The sequence below is a fragment of the Somniosus microcephalus genome, chromosome 7 (genome assembly GCF_052327205.1).
Source record: "Somniosus microcephalus isolate GS21.2 chromosome 7, FLI_Smic_1.0, whole genome shotgun sequence".
NCBI lineage: Eukaryota > Metazoa > Chordata > Chondrichthyes > Squaliformes > Somniosidae > Somniosus > Somniosus microcephalus.
In genome coordinates, this window is record NC_140993.1 from 83,777,266 (window position 1) to 83,797,764 (window position 20,499).

Here is a 20,499-nt window from a genome sequence, read left to right on the forward strand (position 1 = left end):
GTGTAGGGGTTATCTTTGCTTACCAGGGTAATCCTAGAGTAGTGGACAGTTTTGGCAGGGATGAAAGAGGCCCAGTAGAGTTTGATGTGGTCTAGTCAAATCTGGTGATGGATGGCTAAACTAGTTATGTGCAAGATACCTGCAAGCATATGCCCCTTGTTGTTAAGGGAGTGAAGATGAGGGAAATATCGGTGGGGGTGGAAATGACCAGGCTGGGAGCCCATGAAGGTTTTGCTGGGGACAAGGGCATCAAAGGTGATGGTAAGGGAGTGGTGGAGCAAATCCGTATCTGTAGATATACCAAAAAAGTGCAATTGTAAGTGACTTGGTGGACAGTTTTCCTTTAAGGCTTGCCCATAAGAAAGTGGGATACGGGGAAGTTGGGAATCCTGCTCATAAGGAGACAGTAGTGAGTTCCTCAGTGGGTTTTCGGAGAATGCCAAGAGAGGCACAGAGGGAAGCCGTGAGTTTACTGAAGGGGGATAGTGGTAGGAGAGTAGGAAGACCAGAGTTGTGGGGAATGTCGGGGGTTGGGGGGTAAAGGAGTACCTGAGAGGGGAGAAATGATTGAGTGATCGAAGTAATAGGCTCAGCTCTGGAGCTACAGCCAAAATGTGCACGCAAATTACTGAGTGTAGGAATTTGGCTTGCATGACAGAGATTAGGAGAGACATAACCTGATTGTAAATCAAAGACAGAGAGGATACAATATGAAACAGTCGAAAATTGAAATCTGAGGCCCCGTGATGGGATGAAGTTCACTTGTAGACAATGTGGAGTCAGCTTGGAGCACCCATGAACCAACATTCAAATTCAGAGTCAGTTCTGGAAAGGAGCTGTTTGAAGGGCAGAATATCAGTGGTGGTGGGAGAAGTGGAGTGGGGGGTGGGGGGGTTGTTGGTGGTGGCTGGTGGCGATTATGCAGTGAAATCAGAGGGCCAGTGAGGAATGGAGAGTCAGCATGAGCAAATAGAGATTGATCCTTAGGCCCAACAAATGTGCATAGTGGCGTTGGGTGTTAGTACATACCAGTATAGAATCATAGAGTGGCTCCATTGTTTAAAATTGGAACAACTTTAGAGCAGGCTCATTTCCGATCAGCATTGTGAGCAATATATGCAGCATACCCAGACAATAGTGGCCCAGAAATTAGGTTCGGGGGCTTGGCGCGCGTGCAAGCCCCCGATGTGCACTTACCTGGCGCGCCGACAGCTGAAGCCTGGGCCCGCTTGGAATTCCTGTCACTGGCCTGGTTCAGCTGTCGGCGCGCTGTGCTTGCCTGATCCAGCGGTGTAGTTATTACCATCTCGTCTAGCTTCTAATCTCTTTTACTTCTTTTGTTTCTTTTATTCTTTTGTCCGATCGCAGCCCTGCCTCCGATCTAGCTTCTTTTCTTTCCAGTTTTGAAGAAGGGTCCAACCCGAAACGTCAACTCAAATTTCTCTCCACGGATGTTGCCTGACCTGCTGAGTTTTTCCAGCATTTTCTGTTGTTATTTCGGATTTCCAACATCTGCAGTATTTTGCTATCGTATCGGTGTAGTTAGTTTGATGTGCTGGCTGGGATCAGGTGAGCACTGGGCAGCCAATCGGGAGGGAAAACTTCATTCATGAGTTTGATAGTAAGAACTGTCAAACTCATGAAAACTACGGGTGCCCAAAACACTACTTAAACTTTAAATAAAATTTAAAAAAACATCCCAATAATTAAATGAACTATAAGTAACTTTAAAAAACTATTTTAAACAATTAATCAAATTTTTGAAAAAAATAATTTTTTAAGAAATCGGGTCTAAAAATAAACTTACCTTACTGTAAAGTCCTTAAAAACAATAAAGCTGTGGAAAAAATGTTATTTTAAATAATAGACCACTTACCTTAAAGAATCAAGTGCTTACGTCTCCTTTTTACATGTCTAAAAAGTTGAGGTCCTTACACACGGGCAAACCTGTCAAAAAGAAGGAAGTTCAATGCATGCGCGCAGAGTGCTGCGCGCACGCGTTGGACCTCTGAACCCCTTGGAGGAAATGCTGGTTTTCCGCGCATGCGCTGTGCATGCTGAAATCCAGCACTTCCAACGGGCCCACGCGTGAGTACCCCGTCCATACTCACGCGTTGGGACCGGAATTACTGGCCCATTATGTTTTTTCAGAGTTAGGTGGTTCCAATCAACTCCCAGGCCTGGATGAAGCCCAATTACAATTAATGGGGATGCTTCAGGATTCCTATCCCAAGAGTGAAATCACCCAAGCAGCTTGGCTTTGCAGAGATCCAACATGGTGGGTCTACATTGAAGTAGAAATTGATCTGTATTTGTAAGCTAAGGACTATTTTTCTGTATATGATAGATTACTTGTGATGTTTTTGGTGAAACAAAATATATGCTATTTTATATCAACAGGGTTTTAAAAAGTGTGATGGGCTAAGTGTAACCGTGAGTAAGCGAGCGACTTAGAGGAAGTGCACACTATGCACAAATCCAATGGGGTTAAACCTGCAGGAGTTTTCTCAATTACTCCCTGTAACTTTGATGGAAGATCCGTAGAAACCTTGGAGACAGTGGGGGAGTACTTTGAAGGAAAGTACTCCTTTTAACTTTTCAGCTTCCTTGAGTTATATGGAAAGGTACAAAATACTTTGGTTTTCTTCCCTCCATGTACTCAAACTGTCAAAGGCTTTTACTTTTTACCTTCAGGATCAGTACACAATTTCTATTTCTTCATCTATTTTTAAACTTATGGACCAAAAGTTTACGCTTTGGGAAGACCATATATATGCAAGAATATTAATATATTAATAGTTATCTTTACAGACTGACGGGAAGAGCATATATATGCAAGAATATTAATAGTTATTTATAGATAAAGGGATTAGCACAGTCCACCTAAAATTAAAAGAGTGCCACAATTAATTTACAAAGTAATATAATGTATACCTTCATTGCCTGTGACAAGCATTTGTATCTTTTGAGTGTGGATGTTAAGGGAAAGCTATGTTTCTCTCATTTGTCATTCATGTTTGCAGCCAAGAGTGCTGGTGGTTTGTCTGTTTCCAGGTGTCTACTAGTGCTACCATTAAATGGCTGCTGGGAAGTGAAAATAAATTGGGGCAATCCTTCAGTATTTTCCCCATTCTCTTTCAGGGGCATGGATGGTGTAATTGATGTCTCACTACTTTGTAGCGATGCAGATTGGTATTCCAGTGTGTTCTATTACACACCAAAGCAACAGTTTTTAAAAAATACTTTTGCCTATCCCTATAATTAAAAATTGATGTAGACTGTTGCACATTAAATGTGTAGTTACACATTGAATGAGTAGGGCATCTGTATTTATAAGACACCTTATCACGTCTTCTTGATGTCCCAAAGCACTTCACAACCAATTAATTACCTTCTGAAGTTGCAGTCACTATTGTTATGTAGGTAAACACTGGCCAAATTTGTGCACAACAAGATCCCACAAATAGCAAGGAGATGAATAACTGGTTAATTTGTTTTTGTGGTGTTTGTTAAGGATGGAATTTTGGCCAGGATATTGAGAGAACTCTCTACTATTTGAATAATGGCATGAGATGGTTTACATGCATCCATCTGAACAAATGGAACAAGCAGTTGGGGGCTTCGGTTTAATGTCTCATCAAAAGATAACACCTCCAACAATGCAGCACTTCCTTAACACAGCACTGAAATGTCAACCTAGATTATGTACTCAAGTGCTGGGTCCTGGAGTGTGCCGCCTTTCTCAGAGGTGAGAGTGCAATCAACTGAACCAAGCTGTGGTATTGCATATTCAATATGTCTACACAATGTTGTTGTTGTTGTTGTTTCATATGATGGGAAAAGCTTATAATGTCTAGTTTGGCTTATTCATTCGATGGCCTCCTGAGATGCTGGGTGGAGAAATGAGGTGCCTCTCGCAACAGATCTTAGTGGGCAGGTTGTGTTCGATGGTCTGAGACTCACGGCCACAGTCGCACATTGGGTCGTCCCTCACCTTTCACTTTTGGAGCAGATGGTCGCATCGTCCATGTCGGTGTGGATTCGGTTGAGTGCTGTCCACTGTCTTCAAGGGAGTTCGAAGTCAGGGACCTCTGCTGTTGGGTCAGTGATGAGTTGGTTCGATATGTTGCATGCATCCCATGATCTCGTCCATCTGGATAGTGGGTCAATACCAGTTGCGTGAATATTGTCTACACAATGAACTAATAACATCACTTAATTTATTTTTTCAATTTTTTTTTCCAGCTGCAGCCTTTGTTTTTATATATATATTTTAATAAATAATATTTATAGCAAAAATACATATAACATAGAAACATAGAAGATAGGAGCAGGAGTAGGCCATTCGGCCGCTCAAGCCTGCTCCGCCATTCAATGAGATCATGGCTGAGCACTCAAACACTGTACCCTGTCCCTGCCTTCTCCCCATATCCCTTGATCCCTTTAGCCTTAAGAAATATGTCTAACTCCTTCTTGAATATATTTAATGAATTGGCCTCTACTGCCTTCTGTGGTAGAGAATTCCATAGGTTCACCACGCTCTGGGTGAAGAAATTCCTCCTCATCTCTGTCCTAAATGGCTTACCCCTTATCTTTAGACTGTGACCCCTGGTTCTGGACTCCCCCGCCATCGGGAACATCCTTCCTGCATCTAGTCTGTCTAGTCCTGTTAGAATTTTATAAGTTTCAATGAGATCCCCTCTCATTCTTCTAAACTCCAGCGAGTATAAGCTTAATCGACCCAATCTCTCCTCATACGTCATTCCTGCCATCCCAGGTATCAGTCTGGTGAATCTTCGCTGCACTTCCTCTCCATGGCAAGAACATCCTTCCTCAGATAAGGCGACCAAAACTGCACACAATACTCAAGGTGTGGTCTCACCAAGGCCCTGTACAACTGCAGCAAGACATCCTTGTTCCTGTACTCGAATCATCTCGCTACAAAGGCCAACATACCATTTGCCGTCTTAACCGCCTGCTGCACCTGCATGCTTACCTTCAGTGACTGGTGCACAAGGACACCCAGGTCTCGTGGCACTTCCCTTTCTCCCAATCTATTGCCGTTCAGATAATAATCTGCCTTCCTGTTTTTGCCACCAAAGTGGATAACCTCGCATTTATCCACATTTTGCTGCATCTGCCATACATCTGCCCAATCACCCAATCTGTCCAAATCATACTGGAGTTTCTCTGCATCCTCATCACAGCACACACGCCCACCCAGCCTTGTGTCGTCTGCAAACTTGGAGATATTACATCTAGTTCCCTCGTCTAGATCATTTATATATATATTGTGAATAGCTGGGGTCCTAGCACCGATCCCTGCGGTACCCCACTAGTCACTGCCTGCCACTCGGAAAAAGAGCCGTTTATTCCAACTCTTTGCTTCCTGTCTGCCAGCCAGTTCTCTTTCCAAGTCAGTACCTTGCCCCCAATCCCATGTGCATTAACTTTACACGCTAATCTCTTAAGCGGGACCTTATCGAAAGCCTTCTGAAAGTCCAAATACACCACATCCACTGGTTCTCCCTTACCTATTTTATCAGTTACATCCTCAAATAATTCCAGTAGATTAGTCAAGCACGATTTACCTTTTGTAAATCCATGTTGACTTTGTCCGATCCTGTCACAGTTTTCCAAGTGCTCTGCTATTACATCTTTTATAATGGACTCTAGCATTTTCCCCACTACGGATGTCAGGCTTACCGGTCTATAATTCCCTGTTTTCTCTCGACCATCTTTTTTGAATAGTGGGGTTACATTAGCTACCCTCCAATCCATGGGAACTGTTCCAGAATCTATAGAATTTTGGAAGATCACCAGCAATGCATCTACTATTTCTAGGGCCACTTCCTTAAGTACCCTAGGATATAGATTAGATTATCGGCCTTCAATCCCGTCAATTTCCTTAACACCATTTCCCTAAAAATACTGATTTCATTCAGCTCCTCCCTCTCATTAGTTAACGGCTCATATATTCCCCGACATCTCTGGGAGGTTATTTATGTCCTACTTTGTGAAGACAGAACCAAAGTATGTATTTAATTGGTCAGCCATTTCTTTGTTCCCCATTATAAATTCCCCTGATTCTGACTGCAAGGGACCTACGCTTGACTTCACATATCTATAGAAGCTTTTACAGTCAGTTTTTTATGTTCCCTGCAAGCTTACTCTCATACTCTATTTTCCCCCTCTTAATTAATCCCTTAGTCCACCTTTGCTGAATCCTAAACTGCTCCCAATCCTCAGGTTTGCTGCTTTTTCTGGCCAATTTAGATGTCCTCTCCTTGGATCTTATGCTATCCCTAATTTCCCTTGTTAGCCACGGTTGAGTCACCTTATTTGTTTTATTTTTATGCCAAACAGGGATGAACAAATTCTGTAGTTCATCCATGCGATCTTTAAATGTTTGCCATTGCCTATCCACCGTCAACCCTTTAAGTAACCTTCCCCAATCCATCCTAGCCAACTCGCGCCTCATACCATCGTAGTTTCCTTTATTTAAATTCAGGATCCTACTCTGAGTCACATACTTCACTCTCCGTCTTAATGAAGAATTCGATCATATTATGATCGCTCCGCCCCAAGGGGCCTTGCACAACAAGATTGCTAATTAATCCTTTCTCATTACATAATACCCAGTCTAAGATGACCCGATTTCTAGTTGGTTCCTCGACATATCGGTCCAAGAAACATTCCCGTATACACTCCAGGAATTCTCCCTCCACAGTATTGTTACTAATTTGGTTAACCCAATCTATATGTAGATTTAAGTCACCCATGATAAGTGCTGTGCCCTTATTGCACGCATCTCTAAGTTCCCATTTAATGCCATCCACAACCTCGGCATTACTGTTTGGGGATCTGTATACAACTCCCACTAATGTTTTCTGCCCCTTGGTATTTCTCAGCTCTACCCATACAGATTCCACATCATCAGAGCTAATATCCTTTCTTACTATTGTGTTAATCTCTTTAACCAGCAATGCTACCCCACCTCCTTTTCCTTTTTGCCTGTCTTTCCTGAATATTGAATACCCCTGGATGTTGAGTTCCCAGCCTTGGTCACCCTGGAGCCATGTTTCCATAATCCCAATCATATCATATCCGTTTACATCTATTTGCGCAGCTAATTCATCCACCTTATTACGAATGCTCCTCGCATTAAGACACAAAGCCTTCAGGCTTGTTTTTTTAACACTCTTAGACCTTTTAGAACTATTATATACTGTGGCCATGTTTTATTTATCCCATGACTTCTCTGCCTGCCACTTTTGCTTTTCTCCTTCCTGTCTTTTGCTTCTATCCTTGTTTCCCATTCCTCTGTCTCCCTGCACAGGTTCCCAACCCCTGCCATTTTAGTTTAAACCCTTTCCAACAGCACTAGCAAACACTCCCCCAAGGACATCGGTCCCGGTCCTGCCCAGGTGTAAACCGTCCAGTTTGTACTGGTCCCACCTCCCCCGGAACCGATTCCAATGTCTCAGGAATTTGAATCCCTCCACCTTGCACCATTCCTCTAGCCACTTATTCATCTGAAATATCCTTCTATTTCTACTCTGACTAGCACATGGCACTGGTAGCAATCCTGAGATGACTACCTTTGCGGTCCTATTTTTTAATTTACCTCCTAACTCCCTATATTCAGCTTTTAGGACCTCATCCCAGTTTTTACCTATATCGTTGGTATCTATATGCACCACGACAACTGGCTGCTCACCCTCCCCCTCCAGAATGCTCTGCAGCCGCTCTGAGACATCCTTGACCCTTGCACCAGGGAGGCAACATACCATCCTGGAGTCTCGTTTGCGGCCGCAGAAACGCCTATCTATTCCCCTTACAATAGAATCCCCTATTCCTATAGCTCTCCCACTCTTTTTCCTCCTGTCCTGTGCAGCAGAACCACCCACGGTGCCAGGAAGTTGGCTGCTGCTGTCTTCCCCCGATAAGCCATCCCCCACAACAATACCCAAAGCAGTATATCTGTTTGAGAGGGGGATGGCCACAGGGGACCCCTGCACTACCTGTATGCGCCTACTACTCTGCCTGGCGGTCACCCATTCCCTTCCTGCCTGTGCAGCCTTTACCTGCGGTGTGACCAACTCCCTAAACGTACTTTCCACGACGTCCTCAGCATTGCGAATGCTCCAGTATGTATCCATTCGCAGCTCCAGCGCCGCAATGCTGTCTGTCAGTAGCTGCAGCTGGATACACTTCCCGCACACATGGTTGTCAAAGATACAGGAAGTGTCCCTGATTTCCCACATAGTGCAGGAGGAGCATACCACGGCACCGAGCCATCCTGCCATGACTTACCCTTCAATTAATTTAAATTAACTTAAATCAAATCAATACCACCAATTACATGATATACTCAAGGGCCCTTGGTTACTAGCGCTAGAAAGTATAACCACAAAAAAAATTAAGACCTTCTAAACTTTATAAACTATGAATCTTAACTGTCAAACTATAGATAGTATAAATACTCCCTGGCTGTACTCATCCAATGAGCTGCTCCCTCCTGCCCGCGTCACGTTTTGAATCGTGACGTGGCTCTGGAACGCCGCCACCGGTCTGCGAGATTGGTAAGAAAGCCCACGAAAGTGAGTTTAAATACTCACTGGGTCTCCGCTCTCACTGCTCCTGACACTGGCCTCTGCAAAGAAAGCCCGCGAAAGTGAGTTTAAATACTCACTGGGTCCCCGGTCTCACTGCTCTCGACACCAGCCTGTGACATAACATTTAAATACTTCTGGAAAAAAAACATAAAACCAACTAGAATAACAACAGAAAATGCTGGAAATACTCAGCAGGCCAGGCAGCATCCGTGGAGAGAGAAACAGAGTTAACGTTTCAGGTCTGGGACCCTTCATCAGAATTGGAAAAAGCTGGAGATGTAACATATTAAGCAGGTGCAGAGACGGGGGGGGCGGGTTTAAGAGGGGAGGAAGAAATAGAAAGAACATCCTGTACTTTTGTAAGAGGCAGGAAAGATAAAATGTTGCAAATGGGAATGGCAAAAATCATACTGCATGAAAAATGGGGGCAGGGATAATTATCTGAAATTGTTGAACCCAATGTTGAGTCCGGCAGACTGCAAAGTGCCCAATCAAAAGATGAGCTGCTGTTCCTCGAGCTTACGTTGAGCTTCATTGGAACAATGCAATAGCCCGAGGACAGAGAGATCAGAGTGGGAGTGAAGCGGTGAATTAAAGTGACAGGTGACCGGAAGCTCAGGGTCACCCGTACGGACTGAATGGAGGTGTTCCGCAAAGCGGTCGCCCAATCTGCGTTTGGTCACCCCAATGTAGAGGAGACCGCATCGTGAGCAGCGAATACAGTATATTAAATTGCAAGAAGTACAACTAAATCGCTGTTTCCCCTGGAAGGGGTGTTTGGGGCCCTGGACAGTGGGAAGAGAGGAGGTAAAAGGGCATGTGTTGCATCTCCTGCGCTTGCACGGGAAGGTGCCAGGTGAAGGAGCAGGGCTGTTGGGGGTGATTGAGGAGTGGACCAGGGTGTCACGGAGGGAGCGGTTCCTTTGGAAGATCTTCCCCTCACCTCCCCTTTCAGCATTCCGAAGGGACCGCTCCCTCCGCGACACCCTGGTCCACTCCTCAATCACCCCCAACAGCCCTGCTCCTTCACCTGGCACCTTCCCGTGCAAGCGCAGGAGATGCAACACTTGCCCTTTTACCTCCTCCCTTCCCACTGTCCAGGGCCCCAAACACCCCTTCCAGGTGAAACAGCGATTCACTTGTACTACTTGCAATTTAATATACTGTATTCGCTGCTCACGATGCGGTCTCCTCTACATTGGGGTGACCAAACGCAGATTGGGCGACCGCTTTGCAGAACACCTCCGTTCAGTCCATACGGGTGACCCTGAGCTTCCGGTCGCCTGTCACTTTAATTCACCGCTTCACTCCCACTCTGATCTCTCTGTCCTCGGGCTATTGCATTGTTCCAATGAAGCTCAACGTAAGCTCGAGGAACAGCAGCTCATCTTTCGATTGGGCACTTTGCAGTCTGCCGTACTCAACATTGAGTTCAACAATTTCAGATAATTATCCCTGCCCCCATTTTTCATGCAGTATGATTTTTGCCACTCCCATTTGCAACATTTTATCTTTCCTGCCTCTTACAAAAGTACAGGATGTTCTTTCTATTTCTTCCTCCCCTCTTTAAACCCCCCCCCCTACTGTCTCTGCACCTGCTTAATATCTGTTACATCTCCAGCTTTTTCCAGTTCTGATGAAGGGTCCCAGACCTGAAACGTTAACTCTGTTTCTCTCTCCACGGATGCTGCCTGGCCTGCTGAGTATTTCCAGCATTTTCTGTTGTTATTTCAGATTTCCAGCATCCGCAGTATTTTGCAATTATAAAACCAACTAGAACTGGTTTCTAACTAAAATGTTAGAAATGCCTCCAAGATTTTTCACCTGCACAGGCCTGCCCCATCTGGACCTGGGGCTTGAATTCTGCTGCATTCCTCAGTTCGACCACGTACTTGGGCTGTCCCTTAATCAAGAGGCTCAACCAAGTAGCTGACTCGCAGGCCGTGAATTTAATGGAGGGGGCGGGTTGGAGTCAGGTTGCCTGGTGGGTGGGTCCTGGTCCCGCTTCCGCTTTCAGCCGCTCCCGATTTGCGATTTTAAATTAAGTGGCCTCATTAGGCCGGCCGTGCACGCTGCTCGGCCCAATGAGTGGGAACGGGTCTGCTGTTCTCCTCTGATGACGTCATTGCTTCAGTTGTTTTTAAAGGGCCCATATCGCCTCAGCATGTCATTTCGTTTGTACTGCTGTGGGAATCGGCCCAGGTGACCATGACTGCTGCCAAAGCAAAGGCTGCTCCACGCTTCGATGAGGACTCCCTCCAAGTTCTTGTGGCGGGAGTAAGTGGGCACAGGGAGATTGTGTTCCCTCCTGATGGCTGGAGGGAGCCTCCTCGGCAAACAAAGGCATCCTGGCTGCGAATTGCTGAGGAGGAAATCGCTAGGTCCTGGGTCCAGTGCCGAAAACGGTTCAATGATCTTCTGCGCTCATCAAAAGTGAGTATCATATCACACTTGTCTTCAATCTGCTTCCCTTCTCTTCTCATCACCAGCACTCTGCTTTGCCAGCCTGCTCCTCCACATCCCACCTTACCCTTACTTCCCTTGCACCCTTTCCTATCCATCTCTCTCTGTACTGAATAACTTCACCATCCTACTATGCACCACTCACACTCGCTCTCACTGTTATGCAATGATAACAACTAACAACTCACAGGGAGGCAGCTTCCTCTTGGCACCTCACTCCACCTTGATCTCCCTCTAAGCTTCTATGTTATGGATTCTTCACGGTCACTTCATCAATCGCTCTGATACTCCACTTGTGTCCCTCCTTGCAGGAAAAGATAGCCCACAATAAGAGGAAGAGAGCGATGACAGGAGGAGGGCCACCATCCCTCGCTGCATTGACAAGTGCTGAGGAAGCTGCTTACGACATCGTGGGAGGTAGCGAGGAGCTGGAAGTGGGGGACAGAAAGATGGGTGCACCAGTGGAAGCTGCCAGAATAGATTTTTAACCCTCTCATTTAGATTTCATGATTGACTGAAATTGCATATGATGTTTATTGAGATTGACTTTTGATCATCTGCACAAGAGGATGTGTCTGCTACCTAAAAATCAGATGTCTAACTCATGCCTTTACTCTCCCACAGGACCATCAAGGGCTCCCCTCACCACTGTCCAGGAAGAAGAGCCAGACGACTCCTCAGAGGAACCTGCCTCTGAGGGAGTAGCAACATCAGGACTCGGCGCACCCAGCACCAGCACAGAAACACACACCTTGGGGGGTCCTTCGCGACATAGAATAGTGTTGTAACCTGGAGTATCACAGCTCACAAGTGTGCATCAGCAGATGGTGGAGACAGTGACAGCAGTGGAGAGTCCTCATTCAGTATGCTCCTAGCTCTGCTCAGCTGCATGTAGACACTGTGCCTCTGGGGCCATCCAGAAAGAGAGCGGTGCTGGAACTCCAGGAACAAGTGCAGGAGTCTCTGACAGGGTTTGCATCCACGGTAACTGCGAGTGTGCAGAGAATGGAGGAGTCCATTTCCAACATGAGCACTGCCTTGGTGGAGGCAATGGCGCATGAACGTGCCGCCATGGAGAGGGTGGCAACCCCCATGGGGGAGATAACTCACCAGACTCAACAGAGCATGGTGACTCTTCTAAATAGATGGTCCGCTATGGAGGATAGATGGGCATCTATTGAGGAGAGATACCAGAGGTACATGGACGTCCCCGTTATGAGGAGTGTCAGTACAGAGATGGGTCCTCATGGCCCCACTGATGTTCAGCAAGGTGCTCTCCAGCCACTTGCTAGCAGTGAAGTGCAGGTGACCCATGAGAGGGATGTTGGTGGCCAACAACAAGGAAGTGTGGGCTCCTCGCCAAGTGCTCACATGACCATGCCACTGCGGACCCCTCAGTTAGAGCCCCAGATTCCGCACCCAACTGAGATGGCTGTCTCAGCCCCTGCACAGCTGCAGGAAGAGCAGACTGTGGAGGAGCCCTCCCAGGCTTCCAAACCCAGAGGACGCCCACCAAAGGCATCTAAGCAGGCGCAGCATAAAAGTGAGCAAGGTGCCTCTACATCTGCTGAAACCGCAGGGGAAGCACCACATAGAAGCAAGCGTAAGAGAAAGTTAACACACAAATAGTCACAAGGGTAGTCACTTGGGTGTTTTCTTATGTTAGAAAGTATCGATTGTCATCATGATTGTGATGCGATTAAACAAAAGTGATGGCAAAGATTTGGCTTGTGTTCTGAGAAATGGAAGTTGCACAGTAAAGGCTCAGGGTGACATGCAATTGTAATGATGGTGGTGAGAGTGATAGGAAAGTACCGTTTATTGGAGAGATGATGTATGGCATGTTAAGAAGGTCATCCAGACATTCATAGCCATCTGCCAGCCACCTGTGGTTGAAACGTAAGCTTGCGCGTATCTGGCATGGATGACTGCATCCCTTGCCTGACTGCCAGCAATGTGGTCGCATGCTACTGGATTCGCCACATCCAGCCCCGCAAGACGCTCCTCGTCCTTGTCCTCTTCCGAGGAGGCTCTGCGCTGAGCCATTTGTTCCTCAGGCAGCGCTAAACCACGTTGCTGTGTGATGTTGTGCAGGGCACAGCAGACGACGATGATTCTGGACACCCTGGCTGTTGCATATTGCAGGGCTCCACCAGATCTGTCGAGGCATCGGAATTGCGTTTTGAGCAAGCCGATGGTTTGCTTTATGATGCTTCTGGTGGAAATGTGGCTCAGATTGTACTGCTCCTCAGCCTCGTTTGATGGCCTCCTCTTCGGTGTCATGAGCCACTTTTTCAGGGGATAGCCCTTGTCGCCAAGTAGCCATCCGGAAAGTTGCATTGGCGGATTGAAGAGCTGAGGCACTGCAACTGCCAGGGTACTTTGCGCAAACATGCATGCTGATCTTCCTGTGGTTACACACCAGTTAAGGGAGTGGAATCCCTTGCGGTTGACAAATACAGCTGGGTTGTGATAGGGGCCCTAATGGCTACATATATGCAGTCTACCATGCCCTGCACCTTTGGGAAGTCTGCCATATTTACAAAGCCAACCGCATGCGTGGTCACACTTGCTTCATCTGTGGAGAAGTGGATGTAATTGTGCGACTTTGCAAAGAGAGCATCGGTAGCCTGCGTGATGCAGGTGTGTGCAGCCGACTGGGAGATGCCGCTGATGTCTGTAGCTGATCCCTGGAAGGAGTACGAAGCAAATAACTTTTGTGCGGTGGTGACTTTGACAGCCACTGGTAAGGAGTGTCCACCCGCTCCTATGGGCTCCCGGTGTTGGTGCAGCATTGCGCAGATGTCAACGACTACGTCTTGCGAAAGCCTCAGCCTCCTTTGGCACTGCTGCTCACTCATGTTGAGGAAGCTCATCCTCTGCCTGTAAATCCTGTGTTAGGGGTATCTCCTGTGGCAAGGTGCAGCCCTGCACTGACACCCTCTGTCCTGTGCATCATCAGGCGACTGAGGAGGAGGTTGGCACTCCTGTTGTTGGTGCTGCTGCCGCGGCTGCTCTTCCTCCGAATCTGACGACCAGGATGAGAGGATATAAATGGTTCCCATACCGCTGGTACATATCCAAGTTGAGGAATAGATGTTGTTTGCGCTCAGCCAAAGTGGCCAGAGAGTTTTCCAAGGAGGTCACACTGCAGATGGATTTCAGCTTGAACTCTCAAGATTAGTAGAGCTGCAAAATGTGTCCCAAAACCTCAAAGCACTCGGAGATGTTGCGGGACCACTTTTAAGCTGTTGGAGCAGCTGCCAACATTTCAGGTTCTTGGTAAACCCGGCACAATGCAGCTGGCGTGTTTGTCTGACGAAGGGCAGCACACAGAAACAGCTGCAAAATTGCAACAGCCAGTTCAAATAAGATTATCAAGGCAGTTAACAAGCTGTTAACTGCCTTAAGTGCCTCTCCCGCCATTCGGTGTCGAGTCAGATTGGGACTCACTGACCCGACACTTGCCAAAGTAGCATGGGGGTGGGTTTGCAACCCATCGTCAATCTTTCAGATTTTCGCAACTGACCCGCCTTCAGACCTGCCCTCTGAGCTCTATTAAATTCGCGGCCTCCGTGTCACTCTGCGCATACCATACTGGTGGACTACAAATCCCAGAAAGCACCAGCATTAATATGCCTGACTCTGATAGCGTATAACTCTAAAAGTATAGTTTGACTTGTCATTTTGTCCTGCGTCTAATACAAGTTTGCAGACAATATGAAGATGTATGCTATTGTTAGGACCATCAATGAGAAAAAGAGACTACAATTGGATCTAGGTGTGATGGGGAAATGGGCCCGCAGTTGACTGATGTAATTTAATGTGGATAAATATAGTGTCCTGCACATCAGTAGGTCGAACATGAAGCTTGTATATACCATGCTTGGTACAGAATTAATGGCCGCGATTTTGCCGGCGCTCAGAGTGCGGGTTCGGAGGCGGGTCCCCTGTCAAAATTGAAATGTTTGACAGCGGGTTATGAACCCACTCCGAACCCATCTCCATGCAAGTTTCCAAAGTGTCGGGTCTGCAATTTCAGAGCAGATCCGACACCAAGCGATGGGGAAGGCATTTAAGATATTTAAATGCTTGTTAACAATTTTGCCAGCCTATTTCTATTTTACCACTTTTTTAATGGGGTTCACGTCATTCGGGTAAGTAGGTCGGGTTCTCTATGTCTCCCCATTGCTGTGAATAAGTGACAGCTGCAAAAGTGGTCTGAAAGCTACCATTTCAGAGCTGGTCTCTTTCCAATGTCAGAAACTTGAGCCTTCAGGACTTTTGAACTTTATGCAGTTTGGAAGTGTTTGGAATAAACTCGCTATTCACTGTCACCTCCTTGGAGCAAGCTCTCTCACCATTGACAGATCGCTTCTGTCATCTCAACTTCAGCTGCCATCTATTCCAGTAACATTGGTGCCTTTGAAAAAAATCTCACCTTGGTCCTCTGAATTCCTCCACGATTAGCCCCAGCATCAACATCACCAACAACAATACCAACATGACCACTACCAAGAGGCTATTGCGAAGCTAAATAGAATGCTAGGCTGTATAGCGCTGATGAACCAGTATAAAACAAAAGAACCACAGTGTCCTTATACAAGATCCTGGTTAGACATCAGCTGGAATATTGTGTCCAGTTTTGGCCCCCTCACATGGTGGATGATATAGAGGTCCTGGAAAGATTCAAAGAAGGGCCACTAAAATGATCCAATTTAAAAGCCCTTGGTTATCACAACAGGCTTAGAGAGCTGGGCCTCTTTACATTAGAAAGGCATAGACTTTGGGGTGATTTAATTGAAGTATTCGACAGCACCTCCCAAACCCACGACCTCTACCACCTAGAAGGACAAGGGCAGCAGGCGTATGGGAACACCATCACCTCCAAGCTCCCCTCCAAGTCACATACCATCCTGACTTGGAAATATATCGCCATTCCTTCACTGTCGCTGGGTCAAAATCCTGGAACTCCCTAACAGCACTATGGGAGTACCTTCACCATATGGACTGCAGCGGTTCAAGAAGGCGGCTCACCACCACCTTCTCAAGGGTAATTAGGGATGGGCAATAAATGCTGGTCTTGCCAGTGATGCCCACATCCCATGAACGAATAATAAAAAAAATGTAAATGATGAAGGGACTAGCCTGTGTCTGTGTGGACAAATAATTTTAACTAGATAGGTTAGGGTTAACGAGGGGTCATGAATATAAGCTACGTAAACCTAAAACTAGGTTAGATGTCAGGAGATTCATCTTTACGTAGACAGTTATCAGCACATGGAATAAGTTACTGACTCGTGTGGCGAGTGTGGATTTACTATAACCATTCAAAAAGGAACTGGATGAATTATTTTCTGTGGCTAATATCACTGTGTACAAACATAGTTGGGATTTTGGGTATGTACCTCATGGTCACTGTGACCTCCTGAACTTGTTTTGATCACATTTGGGGGTCGGAGAACAATTTCCCAGATTTTCTTTCCCTCAATTGGCCGAGTGTTTTTAAAATCTGTTTTTCCCTTTCCCAGGAGCTTACATGGCTGCAGATGGGAGGGAACACTGAGGTTACAATGCTTATTGCGTGACTATTTGGGGCATGCTTGATGGACCCAGTGGTCTTTTGCTGTCCATATTTTTGTATGTAGGTACAAATAAGAAGTCGGTCACAAAAAGTCTGGTACAAAAAGAAAATACTGCAAATGCTGGAAATCTGAAATAAAAACAGAAAATGCTGGAGAAACTCAGCAGGTCAGGCAGCATCTGTGAAGAGAGAAACAGAGTTAACGTTTCATAGATACATAGAAGATAAGAGCAGAAGTAGGCCATTCGGCCCCTCAAGCCTGCTCCGCCATTCAATGAGATCATGGCTGATCATCCGAATTCAGTACCCTGTCCCTGCCTTCTCCCCATATCCCTTGGTCGATGACCTTTCGTCAGAACTGGAAAAAAGCAGGAAATGGAACAGATTTTTAAGCAAGTGAAGAGGCTGGGTGTGATAAATCCATGTAGTGAGACAAGGAACTCGAAGAGGCAAGGTATTAGGATTAATATGAGTACTTTATTAAACGACTGCGAAACATCCAGGCATTGCACCTTTGCTGACCTTAGCAGGAAGCCAACCCCTGACCTTAACAGGAAGCAAACCCCTGACCTTAGCAGCAGCATTGGCTACAGCACCACCTGGTGGATAACCTTAATCATAACATCCCAGATTACTATACTGGGAAAGGGGGGAAGGGATGAAAAAACAAAAGGGAAGGTCTGTGATGGGATGGAAGGCGGAATAGGTTAAGAGACATTGGGCTAAAAATTGAGTAGCGCCCCAATTGGAAAAATCATCGCCCCCGCGCCAGAAATTGAGTGGTTGCGCCCCAAGAGGGAAGCGGGGTGCCTCCCTCTTGGGGCGCTGCGAGTGAATATCGTGGCGCTATGTGCCGCGGCCTTCCTCCTCTTCTTAAAGGGGAGCGGCCTTGTGTAGCGCGGCCTGGGGCCCAGCTGGGCCCCCGGGGATCGGGAGCGCAAGCAAAAGAGCCCGGCACCCAAGAGAAGTGCTGGGCTCTTGGAGCGCAGCTGGCACTCTGCGGTGGCGGGGGGGTGGGGCGTTCAGGAGGCCGGGGACGGGAGCGCAGGCAGATGCTGGCAGGCGGCCAGCAACAAAAATGGCCGCCCCGCATCTCGCCTTTATATTGCGCCTCCCCGGCCGCAGGTATGCCCCCCTGACCCTGTCGGACATCGCGTCCGGCGGTAAATCAGGGGGCGCTCCCGAAGATCGTGGCCAGGGCGTGAGCGGGGTGCTGCGCATACCAATGACGTCATCCCCAGTGGCGCAGCGCCGCAGGGCGCTACCAGTTAGCGCCACCACTAACCTCCCGCTGAATTTTGCGGGAGGCGTGGGCAGCGCCGTGCCCAGGCGCTAGTTGGTTTGCGCCCCACTTAGCGCCCTCTTAAGGCGCTAACGGGTGGCGCTACCAACTGAATTTTTCCCCCATTAAGAGATATTCAAGGCAAAAGGAGATGGTAATGGGGCAGGTTAAGAAACAAAGGATGGCTCTAGATGAAGTGTAAATTGCACTGGCAGAATGAAAGACAGCTGCCATGTGGGGGAGAAGAAAAAAAGACAGACAAAGACATTCCTATTTCTGGTGCCTTAAAGATATTCCTATTTCTGATTGGACAAAGAAAAAGTCATTTGCAACTTTCTGATTAGAAATCAAACCCAGGAGCAAAACATTATCTGGCTCTGCTTTTATTGTTGTACTGCAGCTTTAATTTTAAATTCTATCCTATGTCTCTTCCTGCTGTTGACCCACTGCTTTGCTCGCCACCCCAAATTGTGCTGTGCTGGGCTTACCAATTAAGAATTGAACTACAATAAATGATACAAACATGCACCAGACCACATGTTACATATAAGCAATGTCATGGAGCACAGCAATATTTTTAATATAAAGATTAGGAAATCTAGCTCTTCCTTGTTCCCACCTGGTTAGTTGGAGTTAGAAATATGGTATCTTGTTGTGTTTGTCAGTATTCCATGTTGCTGCCTGGAAAATGGATTTAGGCTGCAAGTAGGCAGAGAAGCACAGCAGGAATCTCCTTAGCTTCTCCTTGTTATATATTGGGCTGAAATTTGCGGTCAGAGGCGTACCTCCTCCGGAGTACGCCTCTGACCCGAAAAAAAGAAAAATACAAAAGTACCTGGTGGCTCCCGAGCTTCAGAGTCTTTCGGGTCCTGGTCCTGCAGGCGTATGCCTGCGTAAAGGCCCATGGATGCCAGGGACGCAGGCGGTTCGAAAGGGGGATTCCTCATAGGATTCCATTTACGAACGGAATCCCCATAAGCTTAGAATCATAGAATGGTTACAGCACGGAAGAAGGCCATTCGGCCTGTCAAGCCTGTGATGGCTCTCTGCAAGAGCACTTCAGCTAGTCTCACTCCCCCGCCCTTTCCCTGTAGCCCTGCAAATTTATTTCCTTCAGGTACTTAGCCAACTCCCTTTTGAAAGCCTTGATTGAATCTGCCTCCACCACCCTTTCAGGCAGTGCATTCCAGATCTTAACCACTCGCTGTGTAAAAAAGTTTTTTCTTACATCGCCTTTGGTTCTTTTGCTTATGAGAAATCCCAAATAAATAAATAATTAAAACAATTCTAATAAAAATAAATATTCCCATGTTCTAAATTTATTAAAATCTCTTTGATTAAGCATTTAAAATAATAAAAACATTTTAATCTGACTCAAAATGTACATGAACTAATTTTACATGTTTTTTATGTTTTAATAATTTTTCAAATTAACATTTATCTTAAGAACATAAGAAATAGGAGCAGGAGTAGGCCATTCGGCTCTTCGAGCCTGCTCCGCCATTCAATGAAATCATGGCTGATCTTCTGCCTCAACTCCATTCACCGGCCCTATCGCCATATCCCTTGATGTCCTTACTGGTCAGAAATCTATCGACTTCTGTTTTGAATATACCCAATGACTGAGCCTCCACAGCCCTCTGGGGTAGAGAATTCCAAAGATTCACCACCCTCTGTGTGAAGAAATTTCTTCTCATCTCAGTTCTGAATGGCCTATCCTTTATCTTGAGGCTGTGGCCCCTGGTTCTAAACTCCCCAGCCAAGGGAAACATTCTCCCAGCATCCATCAAGCCATGTAATCATTTTGTATGCTTCAATGAAATCCCTTCTCTTCTGAATTCAAGAGAAAACCGGCCTAGTTTACTCAATCTCTCCTCGTACGACAGTCCCGCCATCCCAGGAATCAATCTGGTGAACCTTCGTTGCACTCCCTCTATGGCAAGTATATCCTTCCTTGGGTAAGGAGACCAAAATTGTACACAGTACTCCAGGTGTGGTCTCACCAAGGCCTTATATAATTGGAGTAAGACTTCTTTACTCCTGTACTCAAATCCTCTTGTAATGGAGGCCAGCATATCATTTGCCTTCCTAATGGCTTGCTGCACCTGCACATTCACTTTCAGTGACTCATGTACAAGGACACCCAGGTCCCTTTGAACATCTGCTTTCCCCAGTCTTTCACCATTTAAGAAATACTCTGCCTTTCTGTTTTTTCGACCAAAGTGGATAACTTCACATTTATCCACATTATATTCCATCTGCCATGTTCTCACCCACTCACTGAGCCTGTCGAGAGCCCCTTGAAGCTTCTTCACATCCTCAAATAGCCCAACTCTGCGCCAGCGAAAGTGTTTTGGGGGCACATGCAGTCAATCTGTCAAGGCGAACCATGACAGATCGCAAACTCTTGAGTTTTTGCGCATTCTGAGGGCCATTCTGAGGGCTTACAACGGCATATACTGTGCGTACACCATCATCGGCCCTGCAAAATCCAGACCAATGACTCTTGTGGAATAACAGCAGTACCAAATTAGAAGAATAATAGATGCATG

The 20,499-nt window shown here is 46.4% G+C and overlaps 1 protein-coding gene across 4 annotated transcripts in view; it reads left to right on the plus strand.

The window, feature by feature from the left end:
• Positions 1-20,499, plus strand: part of gra (granulito) — a 242,581-nt gene that overhangs the window by 14,125 nt on the left and 207,957 nt on the right. The window contains exon 2 of one of the 4 annotated variants that reach the window (XM_085992692.1): positions 2,401-2,624. The exons of the other annotated variants lie outside the window; for them this stretch is intronic. Within the exon in view, the coding sequence (XP_085848818.1) occupies positions 2,617-2,624 (8 nt within the window). The 5' untranslated portion in view covers positions 2,401-2,616. The remainder of the gene's footprint in view (positions 1-2,400; positions 2,625-20,499) is intronic. 4 annotated transcript variants of the gene reach the window in all.